This window comes from Saccostrea cucullata, unplaced genomic scaffold, assembly GCF_032062105.1.
Source record: "Saccostrea cucullata isolate Sc308-1 unplaced genomic scaffold, CSIRO_AGI_Scuc_v1 ctg6459, whole genome shotgun sequence".
NCBI lineage: Eukaryota > Metazoa > Mollusca > Bivalvia > Ostreida > Ostreidae > Saccostrea > Saccostrea cuccullata.
In genome coordinates, this window is record NW_026928700.1 from 1 (window position 1) to 20,427 (window position 20,427).

General features: G+C 33.5%; 1 protein-coding gene across 1 annotated transcript; it reads right to left on the minus strand.

Moving 5' to 3' along the window:
• Positions 1 to 83: 83 nt before the first annotated feature.
• Positions 84 to 20,061, minus strand: LOC134278494 (titin-like). The gene is made up of 10 exons (XM_062760810.1): positions 19,443 to 20,061; positions 16,177 to 16,888; positions 15,529 to 15,825; positions 15,033 to 15,305; positions 14,509 to 14,793; positions 13,700 to 13,984; positions 11,366 to 11,407; positions 11,043 to 11,165; positions 2,814 to 3,026; positions 84 to 210 (listed from the first exon to the last, which is right to left on the minus strand). The coding sequence occupies exons 2-10, from the start codon at positions 16,787 to 16,789 to the stop codon at positions 194 to 196; spliced, it is 2,148 nt and encodes a 715-aa protein (XP_062616794.1). The 5' UTR covers positions 16,790 to 16,888; positions 19,443 to 20,061; the 3' UTR covers positions 84 to 193.
• Between the last annotated feature and the right edge of the window lie 366 nt (positions 20,062 to 20,427).

The window sequence follows — 20,427 nt, forward strand, 5'->3', positions numbered from 1 at the left end:
GACTTCCGCAGTTTATTTAACAAATGAATTGTTTGTCATAATGAGTATGAAATGATATATTTTTTAAAATGCTTTTCATTTACCATAAGATACCGTATTCCTTTTCTCAAGCGTAAGATTCCTGTAGTATTCATAGTAACCCATAGTGCAATACCCATTCAGCTGATTGGTCAGTTGAAATTATGCTGGTGCCTCATTTACCAAATATATCTATAAATAAGAGGTCCATGGGAAACATCGCTCACCTGAGTAACTTGGTGATGCAGTTCATTACAAGATTCCCCCTCTTGCTATACCTATCATGCCCCACTACCCAGTTGCCTTTTATGTTTTTAAAATTTTAGAATCTACACAACCCCAGGATGCTTCCTTATAAGTTTCAGATTTCCAGGCCCAGTGGTTCTTGATAAGAAGATTTTTAAAGATTTCTTCTATATATTTCAATGTAAAACTTGGAATCCCTATTGTGGCCCGGCCCTACCCCTGGGGGTCATGATTTTTACAATTTAATATCTACACTACCCAAGGATGCTTCCACACAAGTTTCAGCTTTCCTGGCCCAGTGGTTCTTGAGAAGAAGATTTTTAAAGATATGTTCTAATTATTTCTATGTAAAACTTGGATTCCCTATTGTGGCCCCGCCCTACCCCCGGAGGTCATGATTTTTACAATTTAATATCTACACTTCTTAAGGATGCTTCCACATAGGTTTCAGCTTTCCTGGCCCAGTGGTTCTTGAGAAGATTTTTTAGTGACCCCATCCTATTTTTGTCTTTTCTTGATTATCTCCCCTTGAAAGGGAACTTGGCCCTTCAATTTATCAATTTAAACTTCCTTTCACCCAAGGATGCCTTGTACCAAGTTTGGTTAAAATTGGCCCATCGGTTCTTGAGAAGAAGTTGAAAATGTGAAAAGTTTACAGACGGACGGACGGACGGCTGGACAAACGGACGGACGACGGACAGCAGGTGATGAGAAAAGCTCACTTGAGATTTCAGCTCAGGTGAGCTAAAAAAAAATATAGTCCCGGTTCTCATGCAAAAATATTTGTCCACAAAGAAATTTTAATTCATGACTGCACAAAATTATATTATAGAGAATATACTTATTTAAAGTTTGAATGACTGTAAAATGGATCGATTGATTGAAGTACATTTCTGCAAACATTATCAGCTGATTTTAGGGTGGTGAAAACTGATACGCAACATAACTTTTCTCTTTACCATGCCTCCACGTGCTAGTCACTTCCTAGCCACATTTCCGTGAATAATTTACCCTACCTCACTGAAGTCTCACTAGCTCTCGCCAGAGCCACTGCCAGTGCTAATCTGAACTCATCAGATTTTATAATTTGCAGAACACCGGATTATAAAAAGTTCCAAACACATTAGTAGGTGTGTAAGGTATCATTTTTAAACATCTATCGGGGATATATACGGGTTGGTCGTGAGATTAAATTCCATAAAGCCAGAATTTATGTTGAATTTAATTTCTAAAAAACCCGTATTTATACCCCGATAGATGTTTTGAAATGATACCTTATTAGTTATATTTACATTTGTGACATTCATACTTTATATTAACCTAATTGTGACTTTTAGCGTGTGAAATGCAGTTTTTCAAACTCAACCGCAAGTGTGTAATCCACGTCGACCTTTTATGACGTCACTGAAAAATTACGTCAAATGATTATCCCTACGCACATCTATGACCTCTTGACCCCGTACCTGTATTTATTATAGGATTAAACGTTCTTTTTGAAAAATTTATCGATGTGTAAACTCTTGACATTTTACTCACAAACTAAATAAAAGTGCGAAGCACTTTTATGTTAAGTTTGTGAGTAAAATGTCAAGAGTTTACACATCGATAAATTTTTCAAAAAGAACGTTTAATTCTTATAATTCCAATATCGAATTTTTAAAAATATTTAAATTATTTCTCTTTGAGGCCTCCATACAATCCGTTATTTCTGGACGGCGTAGGAATACATTTTACCGTAAAGGAACGTAATCGAGATGAATTTCGATAGAGTTCAACTTAAATTGTCAAAACAATCGATAAATAAACTTATAACAACTAATGGAATGTTGTTTAAGTCAACAAATATCGTAATTACGAGTTTACTTCAGAATAGTTCGTCTTTGACCATGGCCATGTTGACATAAACAACAACTCTCATAGCGAAACTTGCAGACCGACGACGCCTTCAATTTGCACTTGTTTATTCAAATATTGAGGAACAATATAGAAAGTAAATATGAATTTGATGCTAATAGGGCAAGAGTTTGAGGTACGTTTCTTTTCCCTGTCAAAACGATACAGACTGAGCTTATTTTCTACGTATGAACGTTGAGACAGCGATATTTTTAAAATTCACACTCGTGATCGGACAGTGACATAGGCCTAAACATTTTCACGGCGTCCATCAGTTAGACAGTCTAGTATGTTGCCAGTTTTGTTTAAGCCCTAATTAAATTTAAAGTTTCTTGTATACATTCATTATTAAGCAAGAACAGACCCAGAAATAACTGCTTTCATTGTTTATACGATAACCTAGTAGTGTCATCAAGAAAGTAGTTCTGATTGAAAGAATTTATCGATGTGTAAAAATTTTCTGGAACGTGTTCTCGTCCAATCAAAACACAGGAAATCAATAGATAAAATGAAGATTGGAATTATACAGTTATAGATACGCATTCCTTTCAGTAGTGTTATATAAAGGAAAACATTTGAAAATGTAAATATTCGGTGTTAAACATGTTAAGTCCAAAATATCCCATATGAAAGATCAAATCAAAATAATCTCTTACCTGGGTGTTCTGGTTCTTTAAAGAAACATGATGCTTTTGTTTTCCTTGCGTACTCCACACATTTTTGTTCAAGATCAGGACGACCAATACTTTTCAAAAGATACTGCATCAAAATTACATTTTGTTGGCTGAAAATCCCCTCGTTTAGAATAAGTGTGAAGAAGCCTTCAACGGTTGTAACATTTTCAACAGATAGATCCTTTTGTGTGATGACTAAATATAAAACGAGATAAATGATTGAGACTAGTTAACAAATCTTTATAGACCTACAGTACAAAAGCATTAATTTATGAAGTTATGCATGAATATTGATATTAAATTTGGCAATTATACTTTTCAAATTACGCAGCTAGGATAAGGCTGTCCGTTAAATATCAAACTGTGCAAACTGTAGTAACTTCTCTGAACTACATAGATATGACGTCATGATAGAATATGACGTCAAGTCACTGCATACTTGAGCTGACATGACGGGGAAAGTGTCATAATTCTTACACCGATTTATTTTGGGACTTGTTGTTTAATTCGAGTGTTATGATTGTTTTTTAAGCTCGATTGTGCTGTAATGATGTTGAACATTTGAAATTTAAATATCCCTTCCCCTATATTGTCCGATATACACATATTCAAACAACATCAAAAAATTATGTGTGAAAGGCTCCCCTTACAAGTCCGTAGACAGAGTTAGAATTGATGAATCGTGTTTATATTGGACTGGCACAAGTGATAAACAAGGACAAATTGAGGATATTCTCTGTGAATCTATAAGAGAAGTATGTACTGTAACTGAATATTGCTAGGGGATTGTGTGTAGTCTATCTAATTTTGTATAAATCGCGATTATGTGTGGAAAATACCCCCTCTTATGTTGGTAAGTTGAATTTCTCGTAAAATAATTTTTTAACGAGTAAAAATTAACCCTGCCCCCAGCACTTTCTATGTACCGGAGATCACGATGAATTGATCTATGTAACAAGATTTGCACAATATATTTATTTTGCACTTGTGCCGAAGCGATTTCTGTGCAAGAACTAGGAATATCGTAAGGTCTCCGTCACGTGATCAATACAGTCACGTGACATCACAAAAATGCTATAAAATAACATATGAGTAAACTATGATCTCAAGTTGACTGCAATTTCAAACAAGGATTACATATTACAATTAAAATCTAGCTCAAAATAAAATGTATATTTTTAAGGCATTTTAAGCCTTCGGACAGCCTTATCATAACTGCGTAATGCATAATATTGCATAATACGTGGCAAACATCTCCCTCCAATACAAGGTACACAGTTGAATACATAAAGAAACAAGAGGCCAATGGGCCTTATGGGTCACCTGAGCATTATGCAACAATTATCAAATGATTTAATTTGATTCATGTTTTAAGCCAGATGCTATGGCGTTCACAATTTTGAAAAAAGCACCATTGATCATCATAACAATACACTTAGCAGTTGCTTAGTTTGTTTACTTAATACCCATAGCCAGAGTAAGGGAACATAAAATGCATTTCAAGTAATCAGTAAGTAAACCCCCCCCCCCCCCCCCCCCCGCTTTGGTACCCCTGACCCTGGGGTCTTGAAATTCACAATTCTGGAAGATTAGGACCCTTGCTCATCATAACTATATAGGTAGTTCATTTGTTTAACACCCAAGAGCAGAGAAGTAAACTTTCAAAGATTTAATGTATTTTCCCTATATTATCAATAGAGCCCAACCCGAGCCCCTGTTCCTGGGGCCATAAAATTCACAATTTCGATAGAGGCACTCTTGCTCATTATAACTATGCACTTAGTTAGTTTATTTAATACCTAGGAGCAGAGAAGAAGATTTTCAAAGAATTCATATATTTTCACTATATAATCAATAGAGCCCCACCCCACACCAGAACCCACGAACCTAGGGCCATAAAATTCACAATTTCGGTAGAGGCTATCTTGTGCATCATAACTATGCACTTAGTTGGTTTATTTAACACCCATGAGCAGAGAAGATTTTCAAAGAATTCATGTAATTTCACTTTATAATCTATAGAGCCCCACCCTAACACCAGAACCCCTGACCCTGGGGCCATAAAATTCACAATTTTGGTAGAGGCACTCTTGCTCATCATAACTATGCACTTAGTTAGATTATTTAACACCCCGGAGAAGAGAAGAAGATTTTCAAAGAATTCATATATTTTCAATTTATAGTCAATAGAGCCCCACCCTAATACCAGAACCCCTGAACCTAGGGTCATAAAATTCACAATTTCGGTAGAGGCTATCTTGCTCATCATAACTATGCACTTAGTTAGTTTATCTAATGCCCAGGAGCAGAGAAGAAGATTTTCAAGGAATTCATGAATTTTCACTATATAATCTATAGAGCCCCGCCCTAACACAAGAACCCCTGACCCTGGGGCCATAAAATTCACAATTTTGGTAGAGGCACTCTTGTTCATCATAACTATGTACTTAGTTGGTTTATTTTATACCCAGTAGCAGAAAAGAAGATTTTAAAAGAAATAATGCATTAATTTTCACTATATACTTACCTAGCCCCACCCTAGCTCTAGAACCCCTGACCCCGGGGCCATGAATTTCACAATTTTGGAAGAGGACTCAATGGTGGTTACAATCATGCAAACAGTTTGACTGCTTGATGTCCAGGAGTAAAGATTTTTAAAGATTGCATTAATTTTAGTGGTTTTTGCCCCACCCCCAGTCCCCAGGGGGACAGGGACCATGAAATTCACAAATTTTGATCTATTTCACCAAAAGATGCTTTTTGCCATAGTTCGTTGAAATTGGTTGAGCGGTTACAGAGAAGAAGCTGAAAATGTTCAAATGTTAACGGACGACGCACAGACGCACGACGACGGACGAAAACAGATAGCAATAGGTCACCTGAGTTTACTCAGGTGACCTAAAAACATAAGATAAATTGTTCAATTTTCAACCGTCAACTCTTCTCAATTTACTGCATATAAGGTTCATATCTCTCTAACGATTCTACACGCTAGATCATGTTCTCGATACGAGTCGCCCGCATGGTACAGTAGTTAAAGCATCTGCTCTAGAGTTCCTGAATAAGTAGTCGATCCTTATGTCGCCGGTTCAAATTCATTCGAATCCACCGAGGGACGTTTAAACGTCTTTCGGGTGAGACTTAAAACTGTATCGCAGTAAGTGTTAGCATGGTCCTGAGTATTGAGCATAGGTTAAACTTTGCAGCCCCCGTCGTCAAGGGGTGACGTTTGCATATAAGTGAAAAATACTCAGGAAGGACGTTAAACAACAGTCAAACAAGCACGTCTACCTACGAACATTTCCTTAAACTAGGATAATTCCAATGCATTGGCTAAATATAAGAGAAATATCTTCACACTGTCAGAGTGAATTATTATTTTTAAATAAATTGCAAGACTGTACAATGTAAGAACCATCTATCCTATGTCCAAGTACCTTTAACTTCAGAAGTATCCTCACAAAGAGAGGTTTATTGCAAGATCCAGCAAATGCAATACCATAAAATACAAACCCCCTTTTTTTAATCCTTAAAAGAATATTTGTCCAAAATATCAGTCTAGGCTTCTATATTTTATAGACAGCTTAAGTAAAAATTGAAGTCGTATAATTTCCTATTTTGTGATTGTATATCACTCTGATTCTATATACAGTAAACTTAATTTGATATGAAAGGGATGCTTAAGTTTTTTTATTGTCAACATTTATGTCGTCTTCGGAGGCCAAATCTTTTTAAAAAAACAACTGTTGGTATGCAACGGGCACTAATTGTACTCCTTTATTAGCCAGCCCTTTTAATATTTCTGTGAAGCAGAATAGCTTCAAAAACTACGAGGCCTTCAACTCGACATTTAGGTATATGAATGTAATATCAATTAACAATAATTACTTTCATAGTCTGTTCATGGTGGCCCAAGTCGATAAAAAATTGAAAGCAAGTGTTCCTTCGCCATGAGCAAGGCACTGTGAAGTCAAATTTTCAGTCTTTCGGTTGAGACCCATAAAAACCGAGGGCCCATGTTACGGCAGGCATTGGTACTATTAAGTTAGGACATAACACCCAATAATTCTATTTTAACACATTTCTTAAAAAGTACCGGAGAAAAAAGACTTAATTTACTATTTTGACAACAATGAATGATTCGGGTAAGAGAAGAAGTTTTGGCATGTGTGTATCATATTTTGTGAAAAAAATTGGAAAATCTTATGTATTGGTCACTTGGGGCTTACATTTTGGTTTGTGTTTATGCTGTCTAAGTGCAATAAACAAGCATATGACAGTCTGTTATAAAATGCATTGGTAAAACAAATTAAAATCAATCAATTAATCGAATCTGTACTCCTTATACATACCAGTGAACTTGAAAAAATAAAATATTTGAAGATAACGAACAGTATTCAAGTTCAGAAATCAATTTAATAAGAAACAGAGCAAACAAGACTTTCAAAACATCAGATACCATGGAGAAGAAAGCATCCCTTGCCGACGGTCACGCACGCTGTGTGCTCCGTCTCATGATAGGGATATATCGGAAGAATCCTTCAACAATTCAATATGTAAATAATGGCCTAACAAATAGTACGAAAAAAGTCAGTTAGCATTTGGTTCAATGATTTATTTTATTTTCTTACTTACATGGTCGTTGTATCGATCATAGAACTTATTACTTTTCACGAGACTGCTGATACACGTGTTTCCGAGACTTGTTTTTCAATAAATTACATCGTTTTAGAAATTGTACTTAGGTAGAGAATGCTCTTGTGTATCGAATCAACTGAGAGATTTGAACCCCGTTTGCAGGTGATGAAGATATATTACTGCATAAGTAGGGGACGTCAACGATTGAAAATGTTAAGGCATCAGAAAGTTATCAGAAAGCTAAAGTACGATTACCATTAACGTCTTTTTAAAGTAAAATATCCAAATATGAAACAAATATGTCAATTCTGTGATATATTGTACATGTATCTCAATTACACGGGGTTATATCATATGGACATAAAAATGAAGTAAGCATTATTAATTGAAAATACGTCGTCAATATATCTAAAAGTCGAGTTTAAGGCCACAGCAGGTTGTTTCTTCTATTCATGCATGCCATTTTCCTAATTCTGTTTCATACTAATACAATAATAGCCAAATTCATTTTATTGTTAGGAATGTTTGTGTATAACGTTGAAAAGTTTTGTTGAAATGCTGAATGCTAAAAATTCTTATTTCAGCAATTTGTTGTCAATAATTTACCTCGTTTTAGAAATGTACATAAATGTCACAACAGAGTCTGTCACATCTTTTCATATTTTGATTTACATATTATTTATGTTTTTATGAAAACACGGAAAAAATTAGTTTGATAAAACCAGATGATATTGTGTTTTCCCTGTGATTATAGTAGGTTTTATATCAAATTATTATGCCCCATGTCAGTTTGTCTCTATATAACCCATACCCTACTAATCTTGCATAATGCCCTTTGGAATTTTTTTTCTGTATTATTCCAACTCCACTGAACCAAACTTCTAAGTGTTCACCTAACATTTTTGAAGTTTTAAAGAACAAATGTGAACAATAAATATTTTCTTTTTTTCATGGTTAATGATGCGTATTTAAGTTCGACGTTGCGTAAATTTCATTTGAGTATCTCGTCAGAATTTTAAGCAAAGTGTCAAGGAAATGGTGTACCCTCAAAATCAAAATTCACACAAAAAATCTCGATTGTGTAAGACCCACTAATCGCTCTAATTACTACAAGAAAATCTTTTTTGTTGGATACCATGTATCCCTGATCGAATAGGAGATTGACCCATCTGCTGCCAAACCCACATGTACTGCATAGATCTTTCCAAACCATTGAAATTGTGGGAGAAAAAAGGGGGGCGGCTTTGACATTTCTTTTAAAATCCCAAATGTGTTCAATGGGATTCAGATTCGGGAATTTGACAGTGTATCGTCACACAAATGCCTTTTGGTCATTATCTTTGGGTTTTTAGCACATTAGTGCGCCCCTTTATGGATAATTCAGACTGTTTGAGCTGACATAAGACTGCCTTGAGCACCGATTTCTTATCATATACGTACGATTAAAATTATTTATTTCCATGTTTCTAACAATTTTTCAGGACAGTTTAACACTGTTTTAACCTATTTTGACGCGAAATTTTCTCCTCACAATAGATCAAGGTCACTTCCGGTGTGGTCAAATTTTGTCAAAAACTTTCAAATTGTGATAAATTAGTGATGAAAAATAATCACAGCCTATAGAAAAATGTGTTTAAATGGGTTTTGATACTGTTTGACAATTTTTACAAGTAAAATGAAGTTCAATTAAGCACTGAAATAAAAGTGAGTGAAACGTGGTGCAAAGATGGTCAAGAAAGCAACATTCCAAAGGCTCTATCTTCCATCTCAATGGTCATTTAACCAATGTTTTGTGTTTTTTACTGAAACCAGTTTTTAAAATTTGATAATGATCACAAAAAGATGTGTATTACACAAAACATACGCCACAAAGTACAAATTTATTGCTTTTAAGCTTCGTCACGGAACATTGGTTTTCATTGGTGATATTGAATTTTCTATTAACATTTGTTAAGAAGACTCATTTGTTGATATAATTTGAAAATATCATACCATTCTATAAACCAGTTTTTAAATAAAGACATTTTTTAAAGTGAACACTTAGAAGTTTGTTTAAGTGTACATTATTGGCTCAAACTTGACCACATGATCAAGTATAAAAAGTGATACAGACTGGATATTTCTATTTTTAAAAATTTATAAATCTGCTGTTTTTAAAATTGGAAACGTTCATCTGTAAAGCAAAAATAGTGCCGCCGAGTGCACTATGTGCCAAATCCTGACTACTATTTAGGCAATAGCGATCATATATGCCGAGATAATCTTTTCTTATGTGATGGGGTGATTTTTACAATAGAGATATCTCTCTTTGTTTTCATACACTGTTTGTCATTGAGGGTAATTTCCGCATCAATTTTTAGTTACAGAAATTCTGTTGAGCTAAAGTATTTAAGATTTCCATTTAAAATAATTTTGTCATTGTCATTTTTCATATAATGATGGAAAATACACATAAGTTTTTATTCAAATGTATTGTTTAAAATTTTGATAATTTCAACATCACGTGACTTCATAGTAGATGATTTTGCTCGAACTGTTTCGCGCTATGAACATGAAGAAGGTTGAGAATTATTGAAGTGTGTTATTGTACCAACTATAAATTATACCAACTGTAAGTTTACATTTTTTTAAATATATAGCTTTGCTCATAATAGCAAAGTATGTATTGTTAGGATCATTGTAATATTTGTAAAGTCTGAAAATATTTACTTTAATGGAATAAGTTCAGCATGTTTTGTTTATAAATGTTTAGTATAATATTGGCTATTTATTTTAATTCCATGATGTTTAATAGGCTTTTGTTATGAAGAAATTTAAATTTAACATATGAGATATACTTTTACTTATTGTTTACAACTTGAATTAGATGTAACATAGGTATACTGTCTCGTTAGGTTGTACAGTATCAGTATCACTGGTCGACGGTGTGACCTTGACTTTAGCTTATGCATTGTGGCCCTAGTTGGGGTAAGATTTATGTGAAAGTATATTATACATTTATTCATAAATTTATTATGAGTGTAATATGTTATTAAATCTTTATAATGGAAAGGTAAACTGTCTGTCATATGCTTGTAAAATTATATTTATTCATTTTTTAGTAATGCATTATTACATTCATGTGAATTTACCTCTATAAATAATGTCTTGTTTTTTTCTTATTTTTCATTTGTACAGCACACTATCATTACTGCCAATTATCATTAATATCATAATTTGTAATATGATTGATATTCACAATAAACCTACAAAAGAACAATCTGGTTATCACACTTATTTAAAAATAGATGATGTTTCCACCATGTTATTAATTTCCTTTGATATTGTCAAAGTCGTGTAGCACAAAATATTGGCAGATTAGAGAAATGGAGATTATATACCGAGACGAGTATTTTCCCATCCAAAAGTGTCATAAAACAGGCGTAATTTTTCTGCCTTATTCGCCGTCGACAATAAGTTTTGCCGAACATTTTTCACTGGACTTTTCACAGAATTCTTAACATTCTCAATATTTGTATTGGTTGTAGTGAGAACAAAGTCTCCGAAAAACTATACATATATAAATTTCATTACCTTTTATGGACTCTTTCAATGAGTCTAATTTTGTGTCAGGAATTTCCTCAATGAGTTTAAGGCGTAGTTTGTCAAATTTAAATGAAGTCCCCTTGTTCTTGAAGATGGCTGCAACTCTATTTGCTTTAATTGAATAGAGGTTAAGAAATCAATTGTCAAGGGAAATTGCTTAAATTGAAGAATACGTGAAGGATATTTCGTCACTGTCTATGTAAAAATAAAACCTAAAGAAAGTATAATTATTGATAAGAATGTGTTTCATGTTACCAAAGATTCATAAACCAGTTATATGAAAAAATATCCTATTTTAATCTTTGTCATACCTTTATTATCAACTTTTGATGCGGTCGGAAAGGAACTGTCATCTGAAAGATTTTTTTTCAAAGAAGTCAAGGAAATGCAATTGAAATTAAACACAAAAAAGTATTTTCAGGTTTGTGAGAAGCAACTAGAAAACTGACCAATCAGCAAGGGCCCCGCCATGGGGTAGAATTATGTAAGTGTGCAACTTAGGGAATGATTGAAAAATGTATGAAGAATAAGCAACAGCAACTGTATTCTTAAAATTTCAAGATAATTCCTGAATTTTCAAAAACCTGTAAATAATATTCTTGTATTTACATTAGGCAAAAAAGAACAACTTGACATTGAATGTATATTTAAACAATAATGAAGCTTATGTCATATAAAATAACAGCCTTCATTTGCAGTGAATGCAAATATCATGAAGGCTTGACCCTAATGTCAAAACAGCAGTTGCAGACAAAGCCTACTAAATTTTCTGCAGCAGGCTTAGATATTAAATTAATCCTAATGGATTAATTGTACTTCTCTCTCATCATTTTCTTCTAAAGTTACAATAAGAATGGGGTTTTTGTTCAACTACCTTAAAAATTATAAATATTCTTGAATTTACATAAAGGGGAAAAGGGGGGAAAAATACATCCTCTTTAATTTATTTCATATTTTTAGAATTCAATGAAGAAATAAAGTATCTAAATCCACAGTACAGGTGTTCATAGCATTCCAAATTGACTTAACTTCAAAACAAACTTAATTCATTTGCAGACAGAGTTGGTAATTCATCTCAATGTGACAGATAAAGATAATGCTTTGGATTTTCTTCAGGAGGAAAGCTAATTAATCCCAAGGGACTCAGAGCAGCATTCAGTTTACAATGACAACATCTTCAGCAGTTATCTATCTTTGCCAATGCATTTTTATATTAAGTTAAGGAATCTACCCCACCATCCCAGCTCCAAACCAGGGGGCATAGAGAAACAAACGTAGCATTAAATACTTCTTTCTGCCTATTGAACCATATACCAAATTTGACCTTAATTCGACAACCATGAAAAAAATTATCAGGAAAAAACAGAAAATTTGTGGACGGAAGAATGACAGACGGACAGACAAACGGACAGACAGAGTGATTACTATAGGGCACCCGCAAATCCTTGCGGGGACCTAATAAAGAAAGCTGTTAGCTTTACCAAGCCATTCATTCATTCTTTATTTCCACTATTACAGTGATTCATGAAAATTGAATTTTTTCAACTAGACTTACCACAAAGCATCATATTAAGGTAAAGGAATTTAAATTTGAGCACCAGAAGTGTTCCGTTCTCTTTCAGGGGAGATAATTAAGAATAGTTAGTGTTTTTAAAAAAAATTGGTAGCATCTTTTAAAATATTTTTCTCGGGAACCACAGGGCTACAAAAGAGAAAACTAGTGTGTTTGTTAAGTACTGTAGATTATAATTTGTTTATGTTAAGGCCCCAAGGGGTAGAGCGGAGCCAGAAAAGATATCAGGTTTATATACATGTAGGTACGAATAGGAAGTAATCTTAAAAAATGTTCTTCTTTCAAGAGCAGCAAATATCAATATAGAAATATTCTTAGGAAGTTAAAATTCCAAATTGTTAAAAACATGACCCCTGGGTGGGAGAGGAACATCAACGCAGGATCATAGTTTCATAGGAATAATCTTTAATAAGTCTTCTCAACAACAGCAAAACCATAGCTCGTCATATTAATAAAGATGTCTTCTATTTGTAGTAGGAAGTTTTGTGTAGTTTAAATTCAAGGTTATTCAAATCATGGCCCCATGGGTAGAGTTGGGGCACAGCAGGGGATCAGCTTTAACAGTAGAATTTATAAGAACTATCTTTAAAAATCTTCTCAAAGGCCACAAGACATTGTTTTTCATTTATTTTTACTGAAGGAAGTATTACCCTTGGAAGTGCAAATCATGACCCCGGAGATCTAATTTAACCAAGGAGTTTTACATGGGAATGTGAGGCATTACTTTAAAATCCTATTCTCAAAAACATCAACCCCATGATAATTCTTATTAATAATGAAGCATTATCAGGTAGTGTAGATTAAAGAACGTTGCAATCATGATCCCTTGGGTACCTAAAAAAATTAATTTCAATTGAAATGATATATCTTGTACATATTATGAGATCTTTCAAATAGTGTATCTAATAGCATAAGTGTCACGCTTTGAAATTATCATCTTTAGTGTTTAAAATGAATAAGATAAACAGAATAATAAAATAAAATGCTGTTGGAAGTGTTTGATCGATAATTTTTGTTAAGTACCAGACACAATATGTAAAACAAAGGCATCTTTTTTTATATTTACATGTACCTGGTATTGTTTTTGTGCTGGTCCCAATGAAATTTTGCGCCTCTACTTTGAAGCTGTGTTTGTGTAGAGGAGCTTGCTTGATGACTAGCTTTGGGTTTGGGAGGGAATTGGAAGTCCCTAAGTATTCCTTGTCATTGACATCGATGGGGGTATACTCATCATTGTCTTTATTTTTCTTACTCCACTGAACTGAAAAAACTGCTGGACAGGAACTTGAATTCATTGTGAAAACACAAATTCCACTCTCTGTATTTTCTGGTCCTAGAACTTGAAATACTGGGAATCCTGTAAGGTATTGAAATGTTTACATGTAAAAAAAAACTCAAAGCAGTATTATATTTGATTAAACATAGTATCATAAATTGTAAAATGAAATGAAATGAAATTAAATATATATGTGATCTGACATTTTGATAATCAATATATAACTAATTGACTGGATAAGGTTACCAGACATTTGTTTTGAAACAATACATTTGCAAAATTATTGACACTTTTCCATGCAAAACGTGTGCAAAAATGCACCAATCCCATTCTTATTCGCTTGAATCTATTTTTCTAAGGTTCTTGTAAGTCAAGGACATCGGAGCCTCTCATAAAAATATAGAGTCAGGCTAATGAAGTATCATTGTATTATTTATATGCCTTGTTGTGACATTAAATATATGAAAACTTTATAAACTAACAATTTTTTCATTGTGTTATTAATTTGGTACTTTTCAATTGACTGGTATATGTTTTCTCTTTAGTAGTTAATGCTGTGCTATACATTTATGACTTTCTATTCGTGTTAGTTATATATACTATACCCAGAAAAATAGCTTCCCCAAAAGTCGACCCAACTGCATTGGAGGCTTTACACTGATAGGTCCCAGCATCTGATTGATTGACGTTTGTAATGGTTAATGATGGTTCATCAAGTGTTCCTCCGGTATACTTTCCTCCACTTCCAGGTATGTCTATCACCTGACCATCTTTCTGCCATTGTAATTTAGTAAGAGGAGGAGACTGGTCATAAGGGAAGATCTCGCACGTCAATATCACAGACCGACTGTTAATCCTAGTTAAATGGTCATTTGATATGTTTGGAGGATCTAAAAGTCAAAAAGGTCGATTTAATGTTAATTATTTTAACCTTTCATCTCATAAAATGAGTGTTATTGTCCTATTGCTTAATTTAATTTCGTACATGTAATAAACTGTTTGATCTTGGTTTTTAAAAAAAGAGCAAACATGCAAAAATGTTTACATGTACCTAACTTAAAGACTGATTGATGTTAATTTCATGTTTAAATGATGAATTATCACCAAAAAGAAAAGGAAACTGACTTACCTAGGATCAGTGACTCAGACACAGAACCAACTGCGTTAGTGATGGTACATGTATACCTTCCTCTATCTTCAACGGACGGAGATGTTATTTTAAGTAAGTTGTCTTTTAAATCCCCACCAATATACTTCATGTTGTCTATTTTTAAAACCTTGTCATTTTTAGTCCAAGCAATATGATGTACTTTTGGAATGTCCTGTGAAATTTCATACTTGTACAGAATATTTATATCGTCTCTTTCTGAGGTAACTTTTAATTTCTGAAGACGTGGTAGCTCTGTAATGAGAATAAGCTGTTTATATATATATATACATGACTCTGATTATAGGTTTGTAAGAAAATGTAAATTAAAATCTTGTTTACTTTCTATGTAAAATCTTTTGGCAAAATTTTTGATATGATGTAGTTTAATGATTTGCTTTTTTTTTAAAAAAAACTTTTTATATAGTAAATATATTTAGTTATTTACATATCCATCTTATAAACATAAAAATAATACCTCCTCTAACGGTCAATAATATGGCGTTGCTCTGTACTTTTACATGTTTCCGTGAAATAACAGCTCTGTATTCACCTTTGTCTTCCATTAACACGCGTGGTAATACCAAAAATCTACTGGAACTGCCTCTATATTTTTCTTTACTTATGTCCAGTTGTTCTGTTACATTGCCTTGGAATTTCTCCCATGTGATTGGCCAGTTACTTGATGGTGGACAATTGTCCAATTCAGCTTCAAAAAAGGTATTTTCACCGCAGAGAACCTCAGCTTTTCCACGTATCGAAATTGATGGGTCATCTGAATAAAAAGTAAGTGACAGAATGAGAAGGATATGGTGATAACGAACAGTATTCAATCTCAAAGTCTATTAATCAATACAAATAAGAGCAGAGCAAACACAGACACCCGAAACATCAGAGGTGGGATCAGGTGCCATGGAGGAGTGAGCATCCCCTGCTGACCGGTTACACCCGCCGTGTGCTCCTTGTCATGATCGGGAAATAACGGGAAAATTCGTCGTCAATTCAATTCAGTGTATAAATAATGGACTTTCAATCGGTATGAAACACTTCAGTCAGCATTTGACTCAATGATAAATAATTCCGCTTTTACTCCTAGGAAATCATTAGGTATTTGTAAAACACTTACCATTAATGGGATGTTTCTTTAACATGTACATCGTTCCTTCGAGCAAAAGCTTGTATTTCTCCATATCAGTCAAACCGAAATCAGCCTTTGCAATGCTTTTCAGATTTTTCTTGTAATTAACTGAGAGTCCTTTCTGGTTAAGAAAAGTCTGCATCCTCTGGAATATCTGTTCTAAGTTCTGCCATTGCGAAGTAAACACAATGTCTTCAACGCAGGAAGATTCCAAGTGTGCAAACATCTCGTTTCTGAAAACTCTGAGGCGTTCAATGTCATCTCCAACTTGCAAATCCTTTGTAGAAGGTGTTTTACCCCAACCCTGGGTTGGCTTAAATTGTGGACACAGGTTTCGTATGAGTGTGTATAACAAAGAAACATCAAACTTGTTGTAGTCAGGTACACCAGGAGGGGAGGGACAACAAAGTTTCTGTTGGTCTGGCCTCAGTTTATGTCTCCCGGACGTCAATTCTGAGCACGAGGATATGGATTTGGGCAAATCTTGAGGTTTAATCTCACATCTTAAAATGTCCGCTAAAACTACCTTTATTTCATCCACACTTGCTATTCCCATACGAGTGAAGTTCAGTTGATCACCTGCCAGAATGTTTGATGCCATTGTTAAAATAAGAAAATTTTACACTATATCTTCATTATCTTTTCTTCTTCCTCAAATATTCTTCCTCCTCCATTATTGACTACTGAATGGAAAATGTCCCTAAAAATATTTTAAAATATACATGTACATGTATGCATAAGTCAGTTCCAATGGTTTGGTATGTTCTGTTTTTTTCTGTTTCGCAATTCCTTTTGATTATATACAGGATTTTTTTTAGATTATTCACATTTTGTAATCTTTACCTCAACATGTGGTATGATTATTTATCAATTAAAAAATAACGAGGCTCAAGGACCATTATGATGACCTAGAGATCCTTGGTTTTCTCAATTACTTAATCCCGCCTGGTCACAATTGCTCCAATCTGGACCCAGGAGCCAAGGAATTTATGTATTAGTAAGATCATATGAAGAGAAATCTTCGTCATGAAGAATGGGTTCCGCTTCGCTCCGCCTATTCTTCGTGACGAAGATTTCTCTTCATATGATCTTGCTGACTTAGAACAGAACCTCAGCCAATCAAATGAATGGATTAAAGATAAACTCCTCCCACGGCTGTGTCATATATAAGGCTCAACTTGACCGCTACTTGTACATATCGAGCACGCAGTCAATATCGAACACACGAGGTTTCAGAATGGACTCATAACCCATTCAGGTTAGCACAGGATTATATAAAATAGATTGATTTACTGGGGAAATGGTATGGTGAAGATATTAAAGTACTGAACTAATGAATTCCCATGTAACAAGAATCGTAATATCTATATTTTTGAAGAATGATTGTGTTAAGTTTTCGTCAAAGGTCAACATGTCCAAAAATTAATTTTTACAATAGCCCCAAAACTATGTGAGGTATAAAGTTAACACTTTTACAGTTTATAAATTTTTCATTGATTATCAGATAGAAAGTATCACTTGGTAAAAAATATACTTGGAATGATATTAATTAAGAAAAATTCTTCTTAAAAATGCATATATATTCAAAAAAATACACCTTATTAATTCTGTGCTCTTAGTGAACACCATTATTGCAGAAACACAATATTATTATCAATGAACGGCAAGTTGGACTTGGATAGCCTCTGGAAAGTTGTTTTCCCTGTATATTTTGTCCAAATGTTAAGACTTGAAAGTGAAAGTACATTGGAAATGGTTGATTCTATAGGGGTCTTGTCTTTAAACATGTCAGGCTTTCAATAACAGTCTTTCAAAAACCATTCACATCCAACTTGCCCTTCAATGATCATCATGTATTATTTCTACAATGTTGGTTTTCACAAAAAGGGCAGAATAAAGCAGGTGCATTTTTCTGTAAATATGCACAATTTCTGATACAGTTCTATTAAAAAAAATCTTTTAAAAAATATTTGTAATCAAGTGATACTTTATATCTATTAATCAATGATATATTCATAAACTGTGAACGTTTTGACTTTATACCACACACACTTTTGGAGCTATTGTAAACATAATTTTTTGACAATTTGACATTTGACGAAACCTTAAGATGATAAAGCCCTAGTCAGCAGGAGTTTGCGGGGTTGTCTAATATCAAATAAAAATTTGATGAAAATTATGGTTAAATCTGTCTTCACAGACAATGTTCGTCTCTGATATACATGACGATGGTTGTATTTTCTGTATGTACTGAAATGTGAAAAAAAATTATAAAGACGACAAAAGATTACAGTGGGGGAAAATGTGTGGCAAGGCATAGAAAGTCTAAATATCATTGTAAGCAGCACGAGGGTTTTTTTGTGTACTGAACAAAAACCAATGAAGACACACCAATATAATTGTCAAGTGAACCAATCAGACAATGTTGAATTTTTCAGAAATAGAAGAATTCTTCAACACGAAGAATAAATTCTTCGAGAGAAATGGAAGCATTTGATTGGCAGAATAAGTAGGTTATGTTCTAAACATTCTGACAATGGAATAAATACCATTGTAATTAAACAAATACTACCAGGGTTATATCTGATAGACAAACATGTGTAAAATATGATTTTCAAAATATAATGTATTTTCATTGGCTAAGATCACTATGCAAATAGCTTACCCCTCTGGCACTGTTGCTTTTAAAAAATTTTATTCATTTGTATTTGTTAAGCCAGCCCCTAACCATGGGCCTAAGGGAGAGAAGGCCATAAAATTCAAAATTGTTGTTTTCCTTAAGAAAAAGATGTATTACCAATAGAGGAAAAAAACTTTTTTTTAAAGTTAGTGACAGACGGACAAAAAGGAACAACAATAGATCAAAAGGATGTGTAAACAGACATACTATTTGAACTTTTTAAACTAAAACAATATGAATATCATGATCATTTTTAGTTATTAGTAGTAAAAGTAAAATGCAATAAAAGTTTAATTAATCAGAATGTTTATTATCAGTGTCTCAATTAATATTCGGTGACTTTATCATTGGAAAAACAACTTTAATTTTATGAACTATATATCATTAATAAAACAGCGATAAATCACCTGAAAAACCTGAAGGGATATGAGTAAATCAAAACCCTGGGGATTCTTTGTAAATCTATTGTAAATGTACAATGTAAATACGGAAGTACAGTACATGGTAATGGCGTTCATGTAAACATTCAAAGTAAAAGAAGAATTTTTAAAGTTTTACATAAAATACTAATTACCTCCTCATTGATTACTCATCTTTGCTCCAATTAACAGTCCTTTACCACAAATCTCTACATAATTAATCATAGAGAAAACTAAAACTGCGATACATTTCACATATGTCGTCCTTGGAACATCGTGTTACTAAAATTAACGATAATAAATTACACATGTAAAAGGATCAAACCGAAAGTAGAAAATTTGTAATACTATGTATTTCCTTCTTGACCATTCATTTAAGAACTAATTTATGTTCCTTATTCTTATTTTTCTCTTCAAAGTAACCATCGCAAAGAGGTCGCGGCTAGTCCAAACTAAGCATCAAAGTACTGGGAGTACTGGTAAACGTATTGTGAATTGTGAAAAGGAATCAAAGTACTGGAAATACTGTTAGAAGCCGATAATCATAAACTCTGTATCATTTGATAACTACGATGGCAGATAGCGGCCGTAGATTTACACTAATGTTGTTTAACGTGTACAGCATTTCAAAGAAACTTAGTGACAACTTACACTTGAAACAAAAAGTGTGCAAAGTACAGCGTCATTGCGAAATTCCATGTACACTCTACACCAACTTTTGTGTAATGTGTAGTCATTGATTTAGTCCGAACTTAGCTTACGACTGTCGTAGGCCTTTTTTGAAAAACAAGCCCCTGATGTTTGTGGAGGTCCGCGTTTGCCCTCCTTTTGATTTGTTTTGTTCTAATGACCTGCTGAGTTTGATTACAGTCTGTTAATCTTAATCATATCAACTGATCATCTTTTTGTATATTCTAGCATTTACCACACTCATGCTCAATACTATTTTAAGGATTTTGGTCTTCTTCTTTATAGGACAAACTAATATATATCAATATATATAATGTATCATATAACATATTTTAAAAAATGCTGTTTTTTTTAATTTGAAAACTATGAATGATAAGCTTTGTTTGCTTTACACTGCAATTTCAATACCTCTGGGGATAGTTTAAAGAACCAAAAAATACTGTACAAGTA